This window comes from Salmo salar, chromosome ssa09, assembly GCF_905237065.1.
Source record: "Salmo salar chromosome ssa09, Ssal_v3.1, whole genome shotgun sequence".
Lineage (NCBI taxonomy): Eukaryota > Metazoa > Chordata > Actinopteri > Salmoniformes > Salmonidae > Salmo > Salmo salar.
In genome coordinates, this window is record NC_059450.1 from 119,468,952 (window position 1) to 119,493,951 (window position 25,000).

At 47.9% G+C, this 25,000-nt stretch overlaps 1 protein-coding gene across 4 annotated transcripts in view; it reads left to right on the plus strand.

Annotated features, from left to right (window-relative positions):
• LOC106612655 (unconventional myosin-Ic) overlaps window positions 1-25,000 on the plus strand; it is a 59,072-nt gene that overhangs the window by 19,396 nt on the left and 14,676 nt on the right. For 3 of the 4 annotated variants that reach the window (XM_045724414.1, XM_014214041.2, XM_014214045.2), the window contains exons 2-12: window positions 14,143-14,298; window positions 14,499-14,614; window positions 15,666-15,864; window positions 19,265-19,345; window positions 19,614-19,793; window positions 20,637-20,735; window positions 21,402-21,515; window positions 21,731-21,802; window positions 21,974-22,093; window positions 22,544-22,617; window positions 22,720-22,825. In XM_045724414.1, coding sequence (XP_045580370.1) covers window positions 14,143-14,298; window positions 14,499-14,614; window positions 15,666-15,864; window positions 19,265-19,345; window positions 19,614-19,793; window positions 20,637-20,735; window positions 21,402-21,515; window positions 21,731-21,802; window positions 21,974-22,093; window positions 22,544-22,617; window positions 22,720-22,825 — 1,317 coding nt within the window. Of the gene's footprint in view, window positions 1-4,781; window positions 5,085-14,142; window positions 14,299-14,498; window positions 14,615-15,665; window positions 15,865-19,264; window positions 19,346-19,613; window positions 19,794-20,636; window positions 20,736-21,401; window positions 21,516-21,730; window positions 21,803-21,973; window positions 22,094-22,543; window positions 22,618-22,719; window positions 22,826-25,000 lie in introns of those variants that run through there. The other variant, XM_014214043.2, reaches the window with a different exon arrangement.

The following is a 25,000-nucleotide window of genomic DNA, read 5'->3' on the forward strand; positions in this document are numbered from 1 at the left end:
GAGGGAGACTGGGAGAGAGAGACTAGATGAGACTGGGACAGAGAGACTAGATGAGACTGGGACAGAGAGACTAGATGAGACTGGGAGAGAGAGACTAGATGAGACTGGGAGAGAGAGACTAGATGAGACTGGGACAGAGAGACGAGATGAGACTGGGAGAGAGAGACTAGATGAGACTGGGAGAGAGAGACTAGATGAGACTGGGAGAGAGAGACTAGATGAGACTGGGAGAGAGACACGAGATGAGACTGGGAGAGAGACACGAGATGAGACTGGGAGAGAGACACGAGATGAGACTGGGAGAGAGAGACTAGATGAGACTGGGAGAGAGAGACTAGATGAGACTGGGAGAGAGACACGAGATGAGACTGGGAGAGAGACACGAGATGAGACTGGGAGAGAGACACGAGATGAGACTGGGAGAGAGACACTAGATGAGACTGGGAGAGAGACACTAGATGAGACTGGGAGAGAGACACTAGATGAGACTGGGAGAGAGAGACTAGATGAGACTGTTGGAGAGAGACTAGATGAGACTGGGAGAGAGAGACTAGATGAGACTGGGAGAGGGAGACTAGATGAGACTGGGAGAGAGAGATGGTGGGCCTAGATGAGGGAGGGGGAGAGAGAGATGGTGGGCCTAGATGAGGGAGGGGGAGAGAGAGATGGTGGGCCTAGATGAGGGACTGGGAGAGAGAGAGATGGTGGGCCTAGATGAGGGACTGGGAGAGAGAGAGATGGTGGGCCTAGATGAGGGATGGGAGAGAGAGAGATGGTGGGCCTAGATGAGGGAGGGGGAGAGAGAGATGGTGGGCCTAGATGAGGGAGGGGGAGAGAGAGATGGTGGGCCTAGATGAGGGAGGGAGAGAGAGAGATGGTGGGCCTAGATGAGGGAGGGAGAGAGAGAGATGGTGGGCCTAGATGAGGGAGGGAGAGAGAGAGATGGTGGGCCTAGATGAGGGAGGGGAAGTGATAGAGGAAGAAGGAAATAGGGGAAGAGAATGAAACTCGATAAAGGTTCCTCAGAGTGAGAGTGAAAATACGTTTTCACTGCTGATTTCCCACGGATGCTGGGTCCCATGACTTGGGGTTGTGTGTTTCCCCCTCAGCGTTGTTTGGTCTGTTTTCCCTGAAGTGGTGTAATTGGAGACAAGAAGTGTTTCCACTCTGGGAACCAATGAGAGAGCAGCTGGACCATAGTCACCATGTGCATCTACTGTCCTCTCTCCCAGATGTGTGTCTGTACAGTATGTCCTGCAGTGTGTGTGTGTCTGTACAGTATGTCCTGCAGTGTGTGTGTGTCTGTACAGTATGTCCTGCAGTGTGTGTGTGTGTGTGTCTGTACAGTATGTCCTGCAGTGTGTGTGTGTGTGTCTGTACAGTATGTCCTGCAGTGTGTGTGTGTGTGTGTGTCTGTACAGTATGTCCTGCAGTGTGTGTGTGTGTGTGTCTGTACAGTATGTCCTGCAGTGTGTCTGTACAGTATGTCCTGCAGTGTGTCTGTACAGTATGTCCTGCAGTGTGTGTGTGTGTGTCTGTACAGTATGTCCTGCAGTGTGTGTGTCTGTACAGTATGTCATGCAGTGTGTGTGTGTGTCTGTACAGTATGTCCTGCAGTGTGTGTGTCTGTACAGTATGTCCTGCAGTGTGTGTGTGTCGGCTCTGCTGCGATAGCTCCAACCCAGGTTCAGGCACAGTGCTTGGCTGCCGTTTTTAACTTGATAAACTCGATCTATGAAAATGATTCTCTTCAATTCATCAGTCTTTTTAATGTCCGACTTGATCCAGCAGGAATGTGAGTGAGTTGAATGACAGAAGACCAGAGGACACTACATAAGCCTGCATATCACACAGATGTGAACAAATAGTCGCCTGACTCTTGATAATGTTTGTTTTGTTGTTTTTTGCGTTGCCAAGGTTACATCCCCTTTCCAGTCCCTTGACAACAGTGCGATGTACATCCGGGCCATCAAGGCTGAATTTGAATTAGTCCTAGACAGCAGACCTGGGTTCAGATACTATTTGACATCTTTCAAATACTTGGGAGTGTTTGCTTTAACCTGCCTGGGGTGGCAGATGATTTGGGTTTGGACTTCTATTGGTTCCATTGTGCCAGACAAGCTCAATCAAGCACAGATAAAGTATTAGAAATGATTTCTCTAGAGGCAATGAGGTCCTGACTGAAAGTTGTGGGAGAGGAAAGCATTAACAACCAGGACAGATGGATATGCTACATCAGCATTACAGTGTACAGCCACAATGTAGGCCAATGAGCAATCTGAAAACATATACTTGACATCGACTTAACTAATGTTAAAGTCACGGCTAGTCTTTTTTCCTCTCTCTGTCCATTTCTTTGTTTATTTTTTTCCTTGGTTCTCATGCCCAGCCGTGCCCATGAGAGAGTGAGAGAGTGAGAGAGTGAGAGAGTGAGTGAGTGTGAGAGAGATTCAAATATTCAAATTCCTGAGCGTAGTTCTGTAGCTTATATTGGAGCGTACAGACCACTATAGAAAGAGAGAGAGAGAGAGAGAGAGAGAGAGAGAGAGAGAGAGAGAGAGAGAGAGAGAGAGAGAGAGAGAGAGAGAGAAAAAAATACGTTTTGAAAGGTGAAGTTCTCATTTCTGACTGGTTCCTCTATCATATGCTACTACTGCCAGGTGAGCAGTAGGGGGGGCTGTGGAGCGCAGCTTCAGCAGGGGGGGAATATGGCCAGGGCTTTACCTGAGCTGTGTTAGGGGCTGGCCTCCCTGGGGAACGCTGGGACCTGTCTGCAGGGTGGGGGCAGGAAAGGGAGAGACACCAACCCCCAACATCCTCACCTGGGTCCTGTTCATTAGGCATGAAACGGAGAAAAACAGACTCAAACCGAGAGGGAATACCTGGCTTTTCACACTACTGAGCCAAACTGAACAGAGCTAAACCAAGCTGTACTGAGCTGGCCTGGTTACACGCCCGCTAGAGCTTTGCTGAAAAGGATCATGGGAAAAATAAAATGTCTGAGCCAGATGTTATTTTTTGGTTCAGAACGATAGTGTGAAAAGGCTACGAGTGGCTTGGCTGTCTGCTGAAGCCACCAGGCACCTCCACAGACAGAAAACACTGACACCAGCTAATCATTCTCATAAAGTTGGGATTTCCTGGGCCTTTGTAGTACACCGCCATCCTACCCCTTAACTCTGGAGCTCACCACTGTCACGATTCTGGTTTTTCTAACGTTTTCATTCTATTCGCCTCATTTCCACTCTTTAGGCCAGACGTCTGGACAGAGATTAAGCCTACTAGTGGACTAAAAACCCTTTCAATGGCGAGCATCATTTTTAATCCATGACCAGGCTTAATCTATGTAATCCATTAATCTATCTATCCATTTGTGTTTAATCAGAGCTTGTTAAAGGGATATTACAAATCTAGTGTTTCCTTACCTTAAAAGCAGTATGTGGACAAGAGACTGCAATCCACACTGATCTTGTTATGCCACACGAATCACTTTTTTTTTAATAGATTATGAAACCTATGTAATGTTGCTGAACTATCACTTTTTAAAGCTGCAATATGTCACTTTTTGGGGGACTGGACCAAATTCACGTAGACGTGTGTTATAGATCTGTCATTCTCATTGAAAGCAAGTCTAAGAAGCGGTTGATCTGTTCTATGTGCGCTATTTCTATGGCTTCCCGTTTTTAAGTTTCGTTCTTGCGTCTTTTACTTTTAGGTTTCGTACACCAGCTTCAAACAATCGAAAATCCAATATTGTTAGTTATAGAACATTGTATTTTACAGCGGTTTAGATGGTAACATGATTCTCTACACCAGGGGTTCCCAAACTTGGTCCTGCCCCCCCCGTGCACCTTTTGGTTTTTGCTCTAGCACCACACAGCGAATTCAAAGAATCAAAGCTTGATGATGAATTGGTTGTTTAAATCAGCTGTGTCGTTCTAGGGCAAAAAACGAAATGTGCCCCCAGATGGCCCCAGGACCGAGTTTGGGAAACCCTGCTCTACACTCTGCATGCTTGTTTTTTCACATCAACTGAAAATAAGTGAACCATTTTAGCAACCAGGAAATGGCGATTTCAACAGAGCATCTTAAAATGTTTAAGCTAATATTACTGTGCGCTTATTTATTTGATTCAGGGCGAAGTGGCTAGTGTTGTGTTCAGTCTCTGACCGCCGGACTGCTCTGAACTAACTATGGACGGTGTCCCCAATGGCGCCCTATTCCCTACATAGTGCACTACTTTTGACCAGAGACCTATGGAATAGGATGGCGTTTGGGTCGCAGACCACGGTCATAATAACAGTTCTATCAGAGTAATGCTAATGATGGAATCCTACTTAGTCACTTGTCAGCGTGGGGGTGGGAAAGAAACTGAACTGCTTGGCTCGGCAACATTCATCACGGGAGTAGTGGAATGTTCTGCTCCTGTTAAATCACCGTCTCCTAGGAGGGAGAGGAAGGAAGAAGCGAAGCTGTATGATTAAGCTGTACTTCATAAAACATTTAGTAAAGTACCGTTTTTGTCTTTTTGTGTGAGTCATCCTGTATTCTCCCACAGGCCCCTCTCTCCTTGTACAGAGGGACACATTTCTCTCTCTCTCTCTCTCTCCAGGGGTGGTTAAGTCCAGATGTGTGTGTGCTTGAAGATGTTTTTGTGCAATTTCTTTATGCCCCATCTGCCTTGTTTAAGAGCAGACGAGGCAGAGCGAGAAGGGACCGAGAGAAACTAAAACTACTTCACCTTCCACTGTAAATCCCTTGTTGGGCCCTGTGCTGGAGGAGCGAGGGAATGAAAGAGGGAGGGAGAGAGAAAAGGAGGGTGGAGTGTCACTCTACACAGGGACTGCGTCCTCTAGAAAGAGGGACGGAGAGAGTGCAAGAAGAAGGTATAGAGTGAGGGGGAGAAAATCAGTAAGAGGAGAGGTGACGGCAGCTGGGTCACTCCTACACATGGCTCCGGAGAAGTTATAAAAACAAACGTTGCACGATCGCTCTGACGTGGACGACTCACATTCTGGGAGTATTAAACAATTGTTAAAGCCGACCAATAAACAGGAAGGAGAGAGATGAAGTACAGAGCCACGGTAAGAAAAGAACTGCACGCTCACTTATTCTGCTCAAAGGCATTTTGGAACTTGGAAGCAGCACTCTGCAACACAACAGTACACGTTTCATGCTGAGTCGTGTGTGTGTGTGCGCGCGCTTCAGTTTAAATTGTGTACATGTGGCGGTGCTGAAGGACATGCGTCTAAGGGCAGCAAATATATATGGTTATTCCTGTCTAGGGGAGAGGGACCCGGTTGTTGGCGGTTTCTGTGGAGTGAGTATTGCGTAACAGCTTTGTCAATCAGTGCTCTTGAACTCCAAGGACAGAGGGGAGGGGGGAGGGGGGGCGTAGCTGGGTTTTTTGACCACAAAGCACCAGTTTCTCCTGACACCAACCCAGCTATCCAGCTATGAAATGATCTAGTCTTCATATCCAGCTCTCCATCCATCACGGGGGGGGTAGCCAGTTTCTCCTGAGTCCTGACACTGACCCACCTATAATCCATCTATCAATTCATCTCCCAAGTTCTCTTCTTATCCAGGGTCATATTCATTAGGCACCAAAACGGACTGAAACAGGAAGGGACTATACGAACTTGTCCAATAAGAAATTCTCGTTCTACTTTTCCATTGCAAAATGTTTCGCGAAAGTGTTCTGTATTGAATACCGCCCAGTTATCATTTCTATGCGGTATCTATGTGGCGTTATCTGTTTGTGTTGGTGTGTTTGCGCCGCCACAGTGTTGTAATGGCAGGCCTGTGTTGTGAGGCTGGGCCTGGATTCTTTGGCGCTGACTGGGAGTACGAGGGATGATGTTAATGAAGCTGCTGTCAGTCTGTCACAGCACCGAGGCAGGGCTCCAAGTCTTCCCCAACCCCACTGCATATCTTCCTGTCACTGTCACCTCCGCAGCCTGGGGACTCGTCATGGATATAACCCGTTTGTATTTTAGCATGGACATTGCCATTGAGGACTTCTGCCCTGCTTCGGACATTTTTGAAGTAGGCAACTTGGTGCGATTCCTATTGGTTGTAGACTCAACCCATGCTGCCACAGACACTATAATGGTACAGATAGAATCATCTTTATGTGTGACTGAGTCTCTGGGGGAGGGAAGACTGGTAGTGTCCCATTCATCTGTTTCTTCCTGAAGTGTGCACTTGTTCCCTACTCCTATACAACTGTAAAACCATTGGATTTGTCTAGGAAGTTTGTCTAGCACGCCCCAACTTTGGGTCCTACCAGCGTGTTGTCCTCAGCCTGCTTTAAAATCCCTTTTGAGGGGTGTGGTCACTTGAAACAATTCCCATGGAAACCTGTAGATTTCTGAGTGATATTTCCACCACCTAATTCAAAATCCCAATTCAACCCCTGGTTGTATGTCATAGCGTTTTGATAGACCAAATATGAATTGTACAGTTTCCATAGGGTTGTTTAGTTAACTTCAAGGACACCGCATGTTACCGAAAGAGTGCTAGTGTGTGTGTGTGTGTGTGTGTGTGTGTGTGTGTGTGTGTGTGAACCAATACTGCTGTGAACCTCCAGCTAACTGCACACTGAAAGAGGATTTAATAAAGAAGATGTGGACTAGCTCCTTTTTGAACAGGGTCGTATTCACTCGACCCCAAACGGACGAAAACTGACAGGAACTACGAGGGCCTAGTCCACGCCTTTTCTTATTTGTTGCAATCCCAGATGCCCCATTCCCAGGGTCTCCCATCTTGTAAGGAGTGCATTAGAAGTTGTCCAGACTCGTTAAGGTGGAATGAATCAAATATTTACATTTTGAAATGCAATATGACCGATCATTCCTGAGTCCTGCTAGTCTCTCCTTGAAAGCAGCACTCTCTGAGACCGCAATGAAAGCTACTCATGCCATATGACACCCATTGTATACAATACTTTAGCCTGCAATAGATGACCTCCCTCTCTCTCTGTCAGTTGCTCCTGATTTTAGAATCTCATTGAGAGGAAATGCTGTTTTATTTTAGTGGCACAATGCAATGAGGGGCCGGAGCACAGGGACCCACTGATTACAGAATACACCGAGCGTCCCCTGAGAGACTGAATGTGCAGTCGCCGCTGCCTCTTATTGGCAACACGGTTGCTTTTCTTCTTTTTAATTGGCTGATCTGCTGTAGTGAGGAAAGGACTAGTTTGTGGTACAGGAAACGTTTAGCAGAAAGAAAGCTAGAGAACGGAGCCATTGATTTGAACCTGTTGACTGGTGTTCTTGAAATGCCCTACAACCATTCGGTTGGGTCTGTGTTTTGGGCTGGACATGAATCTTACAACTTGTTCTTTTTTTGAAGGGGAGTATTTTTTTTAAAACACCGCTGCCCCCTATGAGTGGGAGATGGGAGAATGTTGTCCCCTGCTAACTTTGAGCTATTGTTGTCACACCTGTCCTTCCACTTTCCCCTATACACACACATGCGTGCCTACACGCACACACCTTCACACATGTCCCTCTTTTCCAAGCCTTAAAGGGGGGGGACTCTATGGCAGTCAATCACCATCAAAACATGTCATAGCAAATATTGGTCTCCTGAGACCTCTAAAACAGCTCTTTCCAAGTCTGTCATCGTAAACCCTTATTGATTTCACTTCAGTAGGTTCTCAGTCTGTTACCGTGTGAACTATTTCTACAGTAACACTTCCTACGAATACCCGCTTTGTAATGTATTATAAGCATTTATAACAAGCCATGCATTATAACACACGATATATGCACTAATAGCAGTAAAATATATCCGCAAGTTATGCTTTAAAAGTGAAAGTGCGCAGGATACCGTGTTGTGGTTTGATACATATCTTGACTGTTTCTTAATCATTTTGCTTCCTTGCTAAATGGCCACTTTGACCTCACTTGCTGCCATGGAAAACCCAGAAGCTTCACAGTCAGCCTACAACCTTGAGAAAGACCATGACTGCTGTCCCCTGCCAGTTCTGTAGTGAGTCACGTGTATGATCCCATAACGTATCAATCTGTGCTCGCTCTCTTTCCCTCTCCGCATTCCTCCGTTTTTAATAAGACGAAAGAGCGGAGGGTCAGACAACTGATTCCTAGTGGAAAAGGGTAAAACTCTGAGTGACTAACCATGCTCTCCGTAGGAGCAGATTACACGCACATTTGTTTTTAGTTACGCTGGCTGAATCGGAACAGAGGAAAATATTCTCCACTTTCCAACAGACATAAATCCCTCCCTATTCTTCCTCTGATGCTGGGGTTAGATGGCACGAGGTAGACTGCAGACCGGATGTAATTGTTTTCAATGAGAGACCGACGGTAAATGTCGTTGAGGCTGGCGGTGAATTCCGTCAAATATTTCAACTTTTGTTGTCTTCCGTAGTTGTTATCTCCCGGATGTTGATTTGCAGTGTTTACTGAAATCACCATAGCAACGGATACAGTCGTGCTGGCTTGCTTTTGCCATCACCGGCTTTCTTGTGCTGCTATGCCGACTGGTATGATGTTTTTGCATCCCTCGTCTAAAATAAACGCAGCATTAGTTTTACTCTTCTACTGAGATCATTTACCTGAGGAAAATAGGATCAAGAAGTGACCTTTTTTTTTATAAAGAAGCCCCCATCCAATATGAAAAGGCTAATAACATGAAATTGTGTTATGTAATAATATAACAGGATAGCATGGCTAAGGACCACTTACAGTTGATTCCGTTTAGAAACTTAACCACTTACAAGTCACTCACTGTAATGGATGATGTGTTAATTTGTCAAAGCTGTTATACCTCGGACTTTAAAGATGCTGATAATGCAAATTAACCCATTCAGCTGCTTGGTCCATATGCCATTCATAGGGCTTTTATAAACTCAGCAAAAAAAGAAACGTCCCTTTTTCAGGACCCTGTCTTTCAAAGATAATTCATAAAAATCCAAATAACTTCACAGATCTTCATTGTAAAGGGTTTAAACACTGTTTCCCATGCTTGTTCAATGAACCATGAACAATTCATGAACACGCACCTGTGGAACGGTCGTTAAGACACTAACAACTTACAGACGGTAGGCAATTAAGGTCACACTTATGAAAACGTAGGACACTAAAGAGGCCTTTCTACTGACTCTGGAAAAACACCAAAAGAAAGATGACCAGGGTCCCTGCTCATCTGCGTGAACGTGCCTTAGGCATGCTGCAAGAAGGCACGAGGAATGCAGATGTGCCCAGGGCAATAAATTGCAATGTCCGTACTGTGAAACGCTTAATTAAGACAGCGCTACAGGGAGACAGGACAGACAGCTGATCGTCCTTGCAGTGGCAGATCACGTGTAACAACACCTGCACAGGATTGGTACATCCGAACATCACACCCTTTCGGGACAGGTACAGGATGGCAACAACAACTGCCCGAGTTACACCATTTACATTTTAGTCATTTAGCAGACGCTCTTATCCAGAGCGACTTACAGTAGTGAATGCATACATTTCAAACACATTTCAATGTGACCAGACATTTTGAAAAATAAGGCTCACTTACGTTTGGGTGATTCTGTCTGCTTTTTTGGGGGTAATTTATTTAAGTACAGAGGAATGCACAATCCCTCCATCAGTGCTCAGACTGTCCGCAATAGGCTGAGAGAGGCTTGACTGAGGGCTTGTAGGCCTGTTGTAAGGCAGATCCTCACCAGACATCACCGGCAACAATGTCGCCTATGGGCACAAACCCACTGTCGCTGGACCAGACAGGTTTGGCAAAAAGTGCTCTTCACTGATGAGTCGCGGTTTTGTCTCACCAGGGGTGATGGTCGGATTCACGTTTATCATTGAAGGAATGAGCGTTACACCGAGGCCTGTACTCTGGAACGGGATTGAGGTGGAGGGTCCGTCATGGTCTGGGGCGTTGTGTCACAGCATCATCGGACTGAGCTGGAGGTCATTGCAGGCAATCTCAAAGCTGTGTGTTACAGGGAAGACATCCTCCTCCCTCATGTGGTACCCTTCCTGCAGGCTCATCCTGACATGACCCTCCAGCATGACAATGCCACCAGCCATACTGCTCGTTTTGTACGTGATTTCCTGCAAGACAGGAATGTCAGTGTTCTGCCATGGCCAGCGAAGAGCCCGGATCTCAATCCCATTGACCACGTCTGGGACCTGTTGGATCGGAGGTTGAGGGTTTGGGCCTTGCCCCCTAGAAATGTATGGGAACTTGCAGGAAGAGTGGGGTAACATCTCACAGCAAGAACTGGCAAATCTGGTGCAGTCCATGAGGAGGAGATGCACGGCAGTACTTATTGCAGCTGGTGGCCACACCAGATACTGACTGTTACTTTTGATTTTGCCCCCCCCCTTTGTTCAGGGACACATTATTCCATTTCTGTTTGTCACGTGTCTGTGGAACTTGTTCAGTTTGTCTCAGTTGTTGAATTATGAATTCATTGAATTATGTTCATACAAATATTTACACATGTTAAGTTTGCCGAAAATAAACACAGTTGACAGTGAGAGGACGTTTCTTTTTTTGCTGAGTTTATATCACAATTTAGACCTTTAAGCAACCAAAGGACACTGCAAAGGTCAGGCAAAGGGCAAGCATTGTTTTATGGTTATGTAGCAGACCCACTCATTCCCCTTAGCTGCACCCGGTTGTTCACGACTCTATGCAGATGAATGAGTATGGGTAAGGGAGGGGGAGAGAACACAGCAGTAGGACTAGTCGGGCTCCCGGCACCTTTGTTTTCTCCACAGGATTTGGAAAAGGTGACAGCATGCTGTTAGCGGCAAGTACTGTAACGAGTGCAGGGGTGTTGGTGTGTTCAACAAAGACGTGTGGTGGGAAGGGGCAGAGGGTGGGGAGGCAGGAAAACACAGCTGTACAAGCCCCATTTGAGGAACAATGAAGTAATGGAGAGAGAGAGGTGGTGTTGGGAGAACTCTGCGAGAAGGGGAAACCAAAATGGGCTCTTCTCCCTGTCAGAGAGAACTCCTTCCCTGTGTTAAGGAGAAAGTTGGCACTGTTCCATCATTTCTTGAAACGCTTTCCCCGTAGAAATAGAATCAATTTGATGGTGCATCAGAAGTTTTTCTCGTATGTCAGTTACTGATAGTCAATCAATTAGCCCATGTCAGCTAAAATGTGTTAGATTGCTAAATTAGTTTAGCAGCCAGCTATCTGAAGTTATCGTGGTCGGGTGCCCCCCATTGATTTTGTTAGTCAGGCTCCTGGATGTGGGTATGCAGACCCGCAAGCATCTGCGGCCCCTCATGATGAGTTCAGATTTGTGGCCCCCACCCCTCAGTTCCCCATCCCTGGATTAGATGGCCAGATAACACTAACTGGGAGAAAGGGGATTCCTCATCCTCTCCCTGTCAGAGAGAGAACTCCCTCCCTGTGTTAAAAAGAATGTTGGCACTGTTCCATCATTTCTTGAAATGTTTTCCCATAGAAATATAATCAGTAGAATGGTCCACACATGGCATCATTAGGGAAAGGGGGATATCTAGTCAGTTGTACAACTGAATACATTCAACTGAAATGGGTCTTCCGCATTTAACCCAACCCCTCTGAATCAGAGAGGTGCAGGGGGCTGCCTTAATCGACATCCACGTCTTCGGTACCCGGGGAGCAGTGGGTTAACTGCCTTGCTCAGGGTCAGAACGACAGATTTTTACCTTGTCAGCTCGGAGATTCGATCCAGCAACCATTCGGTTACTGGCCCAACGCTCTAACCACTAGGCTACCTGCTACCTCGTAATTATATTGCTATGGCTTTCCCCTGGCTGTTGGAGCGATTTAGATGCCAAGATAACAGGCTTCTTGCTAACGAGCCCAACGAACCCTGGGAGAGAGGCTTCTCTCAGCGCAGCACCGCCCTGAGACGGACCACTTTTTCCTCAGGAACTGCAGGTTCTTTGTTCCTCCGGCTGTGTGAAACGGTAGCCCACCAAGACTCAGGGCCCGTATTCCAAAAGCCTCTGAGTCGGAAGTGCTGATCTAGAATCGGGTCACCCCTCTCCATACCATTCGTTATGATCGGAAAAGGTAGAACGTATTCCAGATCAGCCCTCATACTCTGGGGCTGTGAATACGGGCCTACGACTTGAAGGGGGGGATGGTGGAGGAGAGAAAGGAGATGGAGGGGTGGTGGTGACCACCAACTACCTAAAGACCCTCGGAGGGAAACGGTGTGAATGAAGTGCGAGTTAAAGAGGCTGGTGTGAAAGCTTGAGTCATCACCCTGTGAAGATTACAGATGTAGGATCTTCATTTGAGCCAGTTTGCTACAGCAGGAAAATAAACTTGCAGCAACAGGGAACGTGGATTATAATTAATGGACATTTTTTTTCCAGGGTTGATACATCTTTCACAAGGGAAAATCAAGTCTGAAATTTCAAAGTGGAAATTCCAAACTTCAGAAGTGTTTTTAAACTTCAAATATACTGCATTGTAGGCAAGTTCTCCTGCAACAGGATGATCACATTAGTGATTCTAGCTGGAACAACTCGCCCGCCATTAAGTCATAAAGCAAACAACATGAAATGTTGTAATTAGGTGTTGGCTTGAGGAGACTCCGCACACCGAGGCAATTCATTAGCGTTAAAGTCTGAAGGGCTCTACGCAGTCTAGAGGTCCGTTTGCCTCGCTCTTTATGAAGTTCTACGTATATTTGTGCGGCTGCATTCATGGAAGGCAAACGGACCTCCGTCTGCTCCGTTTTGCATAGACTGTGTAGAGCCCTTAACGACCAGGGTTTGCGTCACAATTGGCACCGTATTCCCTACATAGTGCACTACTTTTAACCAGAGCCCTATGGGACCTAGTCAAAACTAGTGCACTAATATGGGGAGCAGGGTGCCTATTGGGACTACTTCACTGTTATCTCTTCTGCCATCTCTCGTTATAGCTCCCTGTTGCATAAAGGAGAGCGAGGGAGGATGGATGAGGGAGAAGAATGAGGGGGAAGCAGGGTAGGGTACCGTGTGAAGCAGGGAGTTGTTTTTGGAACGTTGGGGGAGTACAGTGGTGGCGATGGATAAGGAATGAAATCGTTTCCTGGCACCACACGTTCCTCTCCAGTTTCCTCTCCTCCTCCGCTACACTTGCAGGCTCTGTCCATTTCATCCCTCTCTCTGTTTTTCTCCTCTGTGATACCGGCCGTCTTGTCAACAGCTGCCTCACCTAGCCCTTAATTAGGAGGAGGAGCACCTCTCTCCATCCCCTGAGCCGAGGCCCTACTGTGTCAATAACGCAACAACAACACATGCAGCTGCTCTGTAGCGTGCGTGTGTGTGTGTGTGGTAACGAACATGGACAATGAACAATAAACAGTTGCGTGTGGACCCGTGTGTGTGCTGGCATAATCATCGGTGGGTTCCCTGCCTCGTTGAGGTGTCCAGAGCGTGGTGACAGATCTGTGTGGTACTGTATAGTGACTATACTGTATAGTGAGCCATGGATCTAGGTAACATTCGCGATCTGGTGCGTAAAACTCAATTCTCCATCGTAGAAAACAGGTTTCTGGGCGAACGCATTGACAAGCTGAAGGATGTAAGTTAAGTGTTTTGAATGTACGTTTATTTTTAGACTGGGGATTTTAGCTTGGGTGGGGCCTTGAAGACTTTGGTCGAAGTGTTAACTTTTTTTCTTTCGGGGTTGGATTTTCCTCCGCTTGTAGTTGCATAGGCTTACAAAATGAGTTGTTTTCTAAGGAGAGCTCTTTGGTGTGGAACGCTGCAAAACTCCCGTTTCTACAATCACTTTCTGTCTGTGCATGTTATTTATGTGGGGTTAGAAGGCTCTTGCGCTAACTATTCTTTGTCATAGTTTTGAATGGAAATGGGTACCTTTTTGTTAAGCGTTAAGTGTCATAGTGTGTGTCTTGAGGTACGTAGCTAGGTTGAGGTACGTAGCTAGGTTGAGGTACGTAGCTAGGTTGAGGTACGTAGCTAGGTTGAGGTACGTAGCTAGATTCCGAGGTTGTTCTGAGTGCTTACTTGTCAGGCATAAATGAACACATTGAGAGAAGCTCACGCGCAACGTTGATTTCAACTTAACCAGGGTCTGCTTAGAATGTCTCTTTGCCTTACCAATTTATAGAATTGCTTCCTATTGCTAACCTCCTCCTCCCTCCAGGCTGTGGGGAGTGACGGGGTGCGGATCACCATGGAGAGTGCCCTGACGGCCAGGGACCGGGTGGGTGTACAGGACTTTGTCCTGCTGGAGAACCACACCAGCGAGGCGGCCTTCATGGAGAACCTCCGCAAGCGCTTCAAGGAGAACCTCATCTATGTAAGACGCCTACCCCAATTACTGTCACCTTCTGGGTCGACGCTTGTTTTTTTTGTGTTCTGTTGCATTACATGTTGCTGACCTAATGAATTTGTGCCTGCTGAAAAATATCTAAATTGGGTTCGTGTAGATGCGTCCCAGCGTTTCCCCCACTGTGTTGTCACCTCCGACACCATGAAGTCTCTCTCGGTCTCTCTCAGACGTACATCGGCTCAGTCCTGGTGTCGGTGAACCCCTACAAGGATCTGGAGATCTACACCAAGAACCACATGGAGCGCTATCGAGGCGTCAACTTCTACGAGGTCTCTCCCCACATGTGAGTAACCTGAACCCGGGTATCCCAACCCACCATCTCTCCTCCTCCTCCCATCCCAGTTGACTGAGTCGTGGACTAACGGTTATGTAACAGAGGGTTTTCAGAGTGTCTGCTCAGCATACGTTACATTGAGCCTGTTTGTTTTGAGTTGTTAGGCGCAGAGGGAATTCCTGGCTGGTTCCTCTGACTCTCTGACCACGGACGAACAACGGACTGTATTATGGCTGAGTCCTCCAAGCGCTCAACGTCCCCGGCTTCGCTGCTCCTCGACTCTGTGTTTTTTCCCGTTCTAGTCAACCGTGCAGCCAAATGTTTTCTGTCTGGGGGGGAGGGGGGGAGGAATGTGTTTTGGAAGGGGGGGGGGGGATGTGTTTTGGAAGGGAGGGAATATGGAGGAGGGACAGAGATGAATTGGCGACGGGGTGAAGGGAGGAGGGCTGGGGGGATGGTGCAAGGTGGTACCAGAGGGGTGTTCCTCCTAGGAGGAGATTTCCCTGCCCCAGGCCTGACCCCCCCCCCCACCCTCTCCCTCTCCCGGGGCTTTCGGGCGGTGACTGATTGTTGTCTTATCGAGGGGTTGACGTTGGTGCTAACGTTATCTCAAGTCTATGTTTCAAGGGAAGGGGAAAGGGTGCATAACCTAGGGTGCATAACCTAGTCAGGTGCACAATTGAATTGATTCAACTGAAATGTGTCTTCCGCATTTAACCCAACCCCTCTGAATCCACACCCCTGTCATGTGGCAAAACAGGCTGAATAAACATGGGGCCTGGTGAAAATGAGTCATCATAACAGGACTGTCATATCTCACTTACTGTGTAACCACCACACCTACCAAATGGGATCTTATTTAAAAGGGTAGAATCATCTTTATTCACTAAGTACATTTGCATGGACCAGGAATTTGAAATGGTGTGGACAATAAAAACAATATATAGACAAAATAATTTTAAAACGAATCCAAACTTTTTGTATCTGCACAGTTCCTCCTCCTCTCCAGTAGTTCACTGACACACTCGCTCTCTCGCTCTCTTTCTCTCCCTCCTTCCAGCTACGCGGTGTCTGACAATTCCTACCGGTCCATGCGGACGGAGCGTAAGGACCAGTGCATCCTCATCTCAGGGGAGAGCGGTGCCGGCAAGACGGAGGCCTCGAAGAAGATCCTGCAGTACTACGCCGTGACCTGTCCCGCCAGCGACCAGGTGGAGACGGTCAAGGACCGCCTGCTGCAGTCCAACCCTGTCCTAGAGGTGAACGTTATCCGTCACATGAGCCTGGCTTGGTCCAGTCTAAAACAAGATAGTTGTGTGTGTATATATGTGGCCTCTCCTGGAGTGTGAGTGGGGGTCTCTACTCATGTAGTGTACTGTGTTGACCTGTGGTGTATTGGCTGGGCTAGTGGCGTACAGACCGACGGGGAGCAGGTGTGTTAGGATCACAGTAGATCTGAGACAGACAGACAGATGGGGAGAAGGTGTGTTGGGATCACAGTAGATCTGGTACAGACAGACAGATGGGGAGAAGGTGTGTTGGGATCACAGTAGATCTGGTACAGACAGACAGATGGGGAGAAGGTGTGTTGGGATCACAGTAGATCTGGTACAGACAGACAGATGAGGAGAAGGTGTGTTGGGATCACAGTAGATCTGGTGACAGACAGACAGACAGACAGACAGACAGACAGACAGGGAGAAGGTGTGTTAGGATCACAGTAGATCTGGTACAGACAGACAGACAGATGAGAAGGTGTGTTAGGATCACAGCAGATCTGGTACAGATAGACAGATGGGGAGAAGGTGTGTTAGGATCACAGCAGATCTGAGACAGACAGACAGATGGGGAGAAGGTGTGTTAGGATCACAGCAGATCTGGTACAGACAGACAGACGGGGAGAAGGTGTGTTAGGATCACAGCAGATCTGGTACAGACAGACAGACAGACGAGGAGAAGGTGTGTTAGGATCACAGTAGATCTGGTACAGACAGACAGACAGATGAGGAGAAGGTGTGTTAGGATCACAGTAGATCTGGTACAGACAGACAGACAGACAGATGAGGAGAAGGTGTGTTAGGATCACAGCAGATCTGGTACAGACAGACAGATGGGGAGAAGGTGTGTTAGGATCACAGTAGATCTGGTACAGACAGACAGACAGATGAGAAGGTGTGTTAGGATCACAGTAGATCTGGTACAGATAGACAGATGGGGAGAAGGTGTGTTAGGATCACAGCAGATCTGGTACAGACAGACAGATGGGGAGAAGGTGTGTTAGGATCACAGTAGATCTGGTACAGACAGACAGACAGACAGACAGACAGACAGACAGATGGGGAGAAGGTGTGTTAGGATCACAGCAGATCTGGTACAGACAGACAGATGGGGAGAAGGTGTGTTAGGATCACAGTAGATCTGGTACAGACAGACAGATGGGGAGAAGGTGTGTTAGGATCACAGTAGATCTGGTACAGACAAACAGACACATGAGAAGGTGTGTTAGGATCACAGTAGATCTGGTACATATAGACAGATGGGGAGAAGGTGTGTTAGGATCATAGTAGATCTGGTACAGACAGACAGACAGACAGATGGGGAGAAGGTGTGTTAGGATCACAGTAGATCTGGTACAGACAGACAGATGGGGAGAAGGTGTGTTAGGATCATAGTAGATCTGGTACAGACAGACAGACAGATGGGGAGAAGGGGTGTTAGGATCGCAGTAGATCTGGTACAGACAGACAGATGGGGAGAAGGTGTGTTAGGATCATAGTAGATCTGGTACAGACAGACAGATGGGGAGAAGGTGTGTTAGGATCATAGTAGATCTGGTACAGACAGACAGACAGATGGGGAGAAGGTGTGTTAGGATCATAGTAGATCTGGTACAGACAGACAGACAGATGGGGAGAAGGTGTGTTAGGATCACAGTAGATCTGAGACAGACAGACAGATGGGGAGAAGGTGTGTTGGGATCACAGTAGATCTGGTACAGACAGACAGACAGACAGATGGGGAGAAGGTGTGTTAGGATCACAGTAGATCTGGTACAGACAGACAGATGGGGAGAAGGTGTGTTAGGATCACAGCAGATCTGGTACAGACAGACAGATGGGGAGAAGGTGTGTTGGGATCATAGTAGATCTGGTACAGACAGACAGACAGACAGATGGGGAGAAGGTGTGTTGGGATCACAGTAGATCTGGTACAGACAGACAGACAGACAGACAGAAGGTGTGTTGGGATCACAGTAGATCTGGTACAGACAGACAGATGGGGAGAAGGTGTGTTAGGATCACAGTAGATCTGAGACAGACAGACAGATGGGGAGAAGGTGTGTTGGGATCACAGTAGATCTGGTACAGACAGACAGATGGGGAGAAGGTGTGTTGGGATCATAGTAGATCTGGTACAGACAGACAGACAGACAGACAGACAGATGGGGAGAAGGTGTGTTGGGATCATAGTAGATCTGGTACAGACAGACAGACAGACAGACAGACAGATGGGGAGAAGGTGTGTTGGGATCATACTAGATCTGGTACAGACAGACAGACAGACAGACAGAAGGTGTGTTGGGATCACAGTAGATCTGGTACAGACAGACAGATGGGGAGAAGGTGTGTTGGGATCACAGTAGATCTGGTACAGACAGACAGACAGACAGAAGGTGTGTTAGGATCACAGTAGATCTGGTACAGACAGACAGACAGACAGACAGACAGACAGACAGACAGACAGACAGACAGACAGACAGACAGACAGACGGGGAGAAGGTGTGTTAGGATCACAGTAGATCTGGTACAGACAGACAGATGGGGAGAAGGTGTGTTAGGATCACAGTAGATCTGGTACAGACAGACAGACAGATGAGGAGAAGGTGTGTTAGGATCACAGTAGATCTGGTACAGACAGACAGATGGGGAGAAGGTGTGTTAGGATCACAGTAGATCTGGTACAGACAGACAGATGGGGAGAAGGTGTGTTAGGATCACAGTAGATCTGGTACAGACAGACAGATGGGGAGAAGGTGTGTTAGGATCACAGTAGATCTGGTACAGACAGACAGATGGGGAGAAGGTGTGTTAGGATCACAGTAGATCTGGTACAGACAGACAGATGGGGAGAAGGTGTGTTAGGATCACAGTAGATCTGGTACAGACAGACAGATGGGGAGAAGGTGTGTTGGGATCATAGTAGATCTGGTACAGACAGACAGATGGGGAGAAGGTGTGTTGGGATCATAGTAGATCTGGTACAGACAGACAGATGAGGAGAAGGTGTGTTAGGATCACAGTAGATCTGGTACAGACAGACAGATGGGGAGAAGGTGTGTTGGGATCATAGTAGATCTGGTACAGACAGACAGATGGGGAGAAGGTGTGTTAGGATCACAGCAGAACAGAGCGATCCAGACTGACTGCCTGCCCTGTAATCTAGCCCCGTGTCTCAGCCACAGCACAACACACCTGACTGTCTGACCTCACTTTAACACATCTGTCTACCTCCTCCCATCTCTCCCTCTCCTTCCTCTCTCCTGTCTCCCACTCTTTTCTCTCTTCTTTCTTTGTGGACCTCCCCTCTTTTATCCTCTGCCTCCCTCCTCTTCCTCCCTCCTCTGTCTCCCTCTCTTTGTCCATATGTGTGTGATCCCAGGCTTTTGGAAACGCCAAAACGTTGCGCAACGACAACTCCAGCCGCTTCGGCAAATACATGGACATCCAGTTTGACTTCAAGGTGAGTGGTCACAGACACAGGCGCACACACAATGACAGAGTATGTTCCGGCAAGGGGGGATACCAGTACATAACCACTGCCAGTCCTTCCATATTAACTTGTACAATATGTTTATTTTTCCACTCCTACGTTACTGTACTGTCCACGGGGCGCGTTCGTTTCCTGGGGGCGTGTACACCTGCATGTGGCCCTGTGTCTGTCTCAGTATCCCTGCATCACCACCCTCTCCTCCTCCCCCTTTCCCCGGTTCCCTCTCTCCTGGCGGCAGGGTGCTCCGGTAGGGGGCCACATCCTCAACTACCTGCTGGAGAAGTCACGGGTGGTGCACCAGAACCACGGCGAGAGGAACTTCCACATCTTCTACCAGCTGATTGAGGGGGGTGAGGAGGATCTGCTGCGGCGCCTGGGCCTAGAGAGGAACCCCCAGCAGTACCAGTACCTCGTCAAGGTGGGGGACACCAGAGCTTCGCTCTATGGTTGGGTCTGGAATGGGACACTGTTCACTTTTGGACCAGAGTCTGTCCAGCTGTTTGGGGCTCAGGTCAAAAGTCATGCAATTGTTTGGGATTTGAGATTTATCCCCAAGTCTCTCCTTTAGGGCAGGAAGAGGTGTGTCTGTGGCTGCAGTTATCCCCTCCACCTCTCTCTCTCTCCCCTCCACCTCTCTCTCTCTCCCCTCCACCTCTCTCTCTCTCCCCTCCACCTCTCTCTCTCTCTCTCTCTCCCTCCACCTCTCTCTCTCTCTCTCTCACCTCTCTCTCTCTCACTCACCTCTCTCTCTCTCACCTCTCTCTCTCTCCCCTCCACCTCTCTATCCCCTCCACCTCTCTCTCCTCTGTGTGCTGTCTCTAGCCCAGTGGGAGCCTGCTTAATGGACCCAGTGTGTTATTAGTGCTGCTGTAGAGATGTTCTCAGGTGAAGGAGTTGTCTATCCCTCCTCACTCCCCCACTGAGACCTACAAGACTTCTGCAAAAACACACACGCGTCCGCACCTATTTAGTCAGCCAATGAACGTGTGTATGAGTGTTCAGTATGCGATGTGGTCTGTGTTTGCTGAATCTACAATTAGTACGCATTCGTGTACAGCCTGTAGAGAGAAACCATGTAAAACATGAAACTGCCTATCTCTCAAAAAACATCTGGAAATCTCTTCACCTTCACACCTTTCTTTTGTACTTGTCTTACTAACACGAGCATCTGTCTTCTGTTACTGATTTAGCTGTTGGCTGCTTTGTTGAGGGAAGTTTTTTTTACTTGTGATGTAGCAATATGGTGTTTTGGGTCTCTCAGGGGAACTGTCCCAAGGTGAGCTCCATCAATGACCGCAGCGACTGGAAGGTGGTGAGGAAGGCTCTGTCTGTCATCGGCTTCAACGAGGATGAGGTGGAGGTAAGAACCTGTTATTGCCACACACAGACGTGACGTCAGCCACTGAGGTAGTGTGTTGTCGGTTACCTCGAACACTACTACTGAGTACTACTACTGAGTACTAATTCCGTTTGACTGTCTGACCAATCACGTCTGTGCTTTGGGTTCCACCCTCTGTTTTGTTACTGTAGTTGTGCAGTGGCATACTGTATACCCTTTGTGCTGCGGTCTTGTCCATATAGTCTGGTTGTGTGACTGTCTATATTGACCAATAAAGTAATCTTATCTTACAGAGGGTAAAGAGAGGGTGTGTGTGTGATGAGAGAGCTGATTTGTGCTTTGTGCGGGTGTCTCTTACATTTACATGACTGTAGTCTGGGCTGGTGGCCAGAGCTCCGTGTATCTCTGTTCAGAAAGGGGAGAGAGCAGGTGGTTATCTGTCGTATACAGTACACACACACACACACGCGAGGCCAACTTCACTAGATGTTGTGTATGCCTGCATGTGGCTGGAGGATGGTTTGCCCCCTTTTAGTGAAATTATATTTGATAAAGCCTAATCTAATCCTTTCAGCCATCAAGATAGCGTTGTCTTTTAGCACATCACAATAAAACGTGTGTAATCATGTCTAGTCTTCACATGGCTTCTCTCTCTCTTTCTCTCTTTCTCCTCTCGTCTCTCCCTAGGAGCTGTTAAACATTATTGCCAGTGTTCTTCACTTGGGCAACATTCAGTATGGAGGAGAGGACAGCGGCAATGCCTACATCACTACAGACACACAGATCAAATACCTGGCTAGGGTATGACCCCCCCCTACTACGGTGTACCCACGGAAACACTACTCATACTACACTCATACTACACTCAGTCAATCATGTACCGTCTCACTACTCAATCATAACACGTTACTTCCTAGCTCCGTACTTTCACTACTCATTGTCTCAGTAGGATGGATAACATTGACGCTGGTGTTGAATGTATTTGGATGTGTGTTGATGTTGTTGACGTTTTGCAGTTGCTAGGTGTGGATGGCTTGGTCCTGAAAGAAGCGCTAACACACAAAACGATCATCGCCAAAGGGGAAGAGGTAGGCTGGAACCTTCTCTACCTTGGTGCTCTTTATAATGCGCTCTGTGAGAAACGTTCTGTATTCAACATACAACGCTCCTCGGTACCTCGGCCAGTGACGAATTGTAGAAGGACTGTTTCCATTGTTCTCTGTGTGTGTCCGTGTCTGATCTGTGCGTGCGTCCTCCAGCTGAAGAGCCCTCTGAACCTGGAGCAGGCGGCGTCGGCGCGAGACGCGCTGTCTAAGGCCGTTTACGGCCGCACCTTCACCTGGCTCGTCAACAAGATCAACGTCTCCCTGGCTTACAAGGTAACACACACGTGTACTAACGCCCCGTTCACCGCTGACCCCCCCTTCGGCATGATATCCCTATATCTACCCTAGTCTTCTGCCTCTCCTGCCAGCCTGCACTTTTGACCTATTAGCTGGCCATTTCATAGACCGTGCGGTAGGACTCCCCCTTGTGGATGTGTGGTACTACTACATGTCAGAGCAGTAACACTAATTCAACGGCAGTGTGTTTCTGAACAGGCTATTGTCTGATGGGGATTAGGTCAGTGCATATTTGAGCTGTGAGGTACTCCAACCGTAATGGCTCTAGTCCATGTCTGTTGTGAGTTTGTCATTCGGCAGTGCTTATCATGCTGTATTTAGGTGTGCATGTTAACAAATGACGAGCTACTCGTTTATTCCGAGTCTGTTGGCTTACGCCGTTTACGCGAAGTTTACCTTCATGAAAGCTGTCATTTCTTCTTCTAGGATGAGACCCATAAGAACGCTTCAGTCATTGGCCTCCTGGATATCTATGGTTTTGAAGTCTTCCAGCACAACAGGTACCAGAGGAATATAGAACTCATTTTCCCATAATCCTTTGTATTTTCCACAGCGTTTACCATTGACTGTCATTTTACGATTCACCTGTGTTTGTGTCGCAGTTTTGAGCAGTTCTGCATTAACTACTGCAATGAGAAGCTGCAGCAGCTCTTCATCGAGCTCACCCTCAAGTCTGAGCAGGATGAGTACGAAGCAGAGGGCATCACGGTGAGACTGCTCTCTCGTTCTCCCTCCCCTATCAGCCCTCCGCTTCTATCCGTCTGCTCTCTCGTTCTCCCTCCCCTATCAGCCCTCCGCTTCTATCCGTCTGCTCTCTCGTTCTCCCTCCCCTATCAGCCCTCCGCTTCTATCCGTCTGCTCTCTCGTTCTCCCTCCCCTATCAGCCCTCCTCTTCTATCCGTCTGCTCTCTCGTTCTCCCTCCCCTATCAGCCCTCCTCTTCTATCCGTCTGCTCTCTCGTTCTCCCTCCCCTATCAGCCCTCCGCTTCTATCCGTCTGCTCTCTCGTTCTCCATCCCCTATCAGCCCTCCGCTTCTATCCGTCTGCTCTCTCGTTCTCCCTCCCCTATCAGCCCTCCGCTTCTATCCGTCTGCTCTCTCGTTCTCCCTCCCCTATCAGCCCTCCGCTTCTATCCGTCTGCTCTCTCGTTCTCCCTCCCCTATCAGCCCTCCGCTTCTATCCGTCTGCTCTCTCGTTCTCCCTCCCCTATCAGCCCTCCTCTTCTATCCGTCTGCTCTCTCGTTCTCCCTCCCCTATCAGCCCTCCTCTTCTATCCGTCTGCTCTCTCGTTCTCCCTCCCCTATCAGCCCTCCGCTTCTATCCGTCTGCTCTCTCGTTCTCCATCCCCTATCAGCCCTCCGCTTCTATCCGTCTGCTCTCTCGTTCTCCCTCCCCTATCAGCCCTCCGCTTCTATCCGTCTGCTCTGTCGTTCTCCCTCCCCTATCAGCCCTCCGCTTCTATCCGTCTGCTCTCTCGTTCTCCCTCCCCTATCAGCCCTCCGCTTCTATCCGTCTGCTCTCTCGTTCTCCCTCCCCTATCAGCCCTCCGCTTCTATCCGTCTGCTCTCTCGTTCTCCCTCCCCTATCAGCCCTCCGCTTCTATCCGTCTGCTCTCTCGTTCTCCCTCCCCTATCAGCCCTCCGCTTCTATCCGTCTGCTCTCTCGTTCTCCCTCCCCTATCAGCCCTCCTCTTCTATCCGTCTTGGAGGGACCTTCCCTTCCCTCTACTGCACTCCTCCGTCTCTCCATCTTTTCATTCTCCCTTTACCACTGCCCTCTACCTCTCTTCTGTCTCGTCCTATCCTTCCACCTTCTCCCTATCGGCTCTGTAGGACTGTCTACACGGTGATTGGTGGCCCTCTCCATGACGGTTCAGGGCCCGTGTTGCCGAAGAATCTCAGAACAGGAGTGCTGCTGATCTAGGATCAGTTTAGGCGTTTAGATCAGAATGACTGAGATTATATGAAAAGGGGGAGGGACCTGATCATACACCAGCAGTCTTACTGAGACGCTTTGTGAATACGGCCCATGTGGGAGAGAGATTCATATTGTGACATAGAAGTCCGTCACTGGCTGCGGGCCACATTCATCACTCCTCCCTGCTCCGTTATCAGATCAGTTAACAATGTGGTTCGACACACAAGTTAACTTGTCTATCTTAGTACGTACATTCCACACTTACGTCAGTAACCGGTTATGGTATAAAGAAATAAACAGACAAGTGTTCATATTTAATATAAGCAATATTTATTATACTTATCGATGTTATGGATGAGCGCGTAGTTTGTTCTGTTCCTCTCTCTCTCTCCATCGCTGTAGCTTCTGGGTATGCTGGATAAGGACCTGAGCTAAGGGAATTGGGTTGACTTTGTAGTGCCTGTCTCGACTGGCTCATTAATGTAAATGGGCATATGGAAAGACACTGTCGGTAGTGATGTCATTTTGTAAATGTTATATTGGGATATTGTTTCATAAAAAACGTGTTGCAATGTATATACTTTTAGTATGTTTAGTTGAATGGAAAATGTAGGTTTGAATAGGTAATTGCTTAATTAACTAGTGTTAATTGTTCTGAAGGGAGGGGCTACCCCTCTCTTTCAGTTCATAGAGGCGTTTTGGATGGAGCTGCGGATGGGATGGGGCAGCTTTGTTTTTAAGCTGTCCCATAAGGTATACTTTTGATGGCAGTACTGTTGTTTTGTTCCGGAATCACCATGTAAATAAACACCCTTTCACAGAAGAACTTCTGCAGCTCCGCCATCTTTTTATTTTGATAAAGGTTAGGTTTTCCAGTTTTCCAGTTTAGCCTTCTGGCCTCCTCTACGTGACACATATCCAGTCAGTCATTTGTCAAAGGGGACATTATTGTACAACATGTGTAAT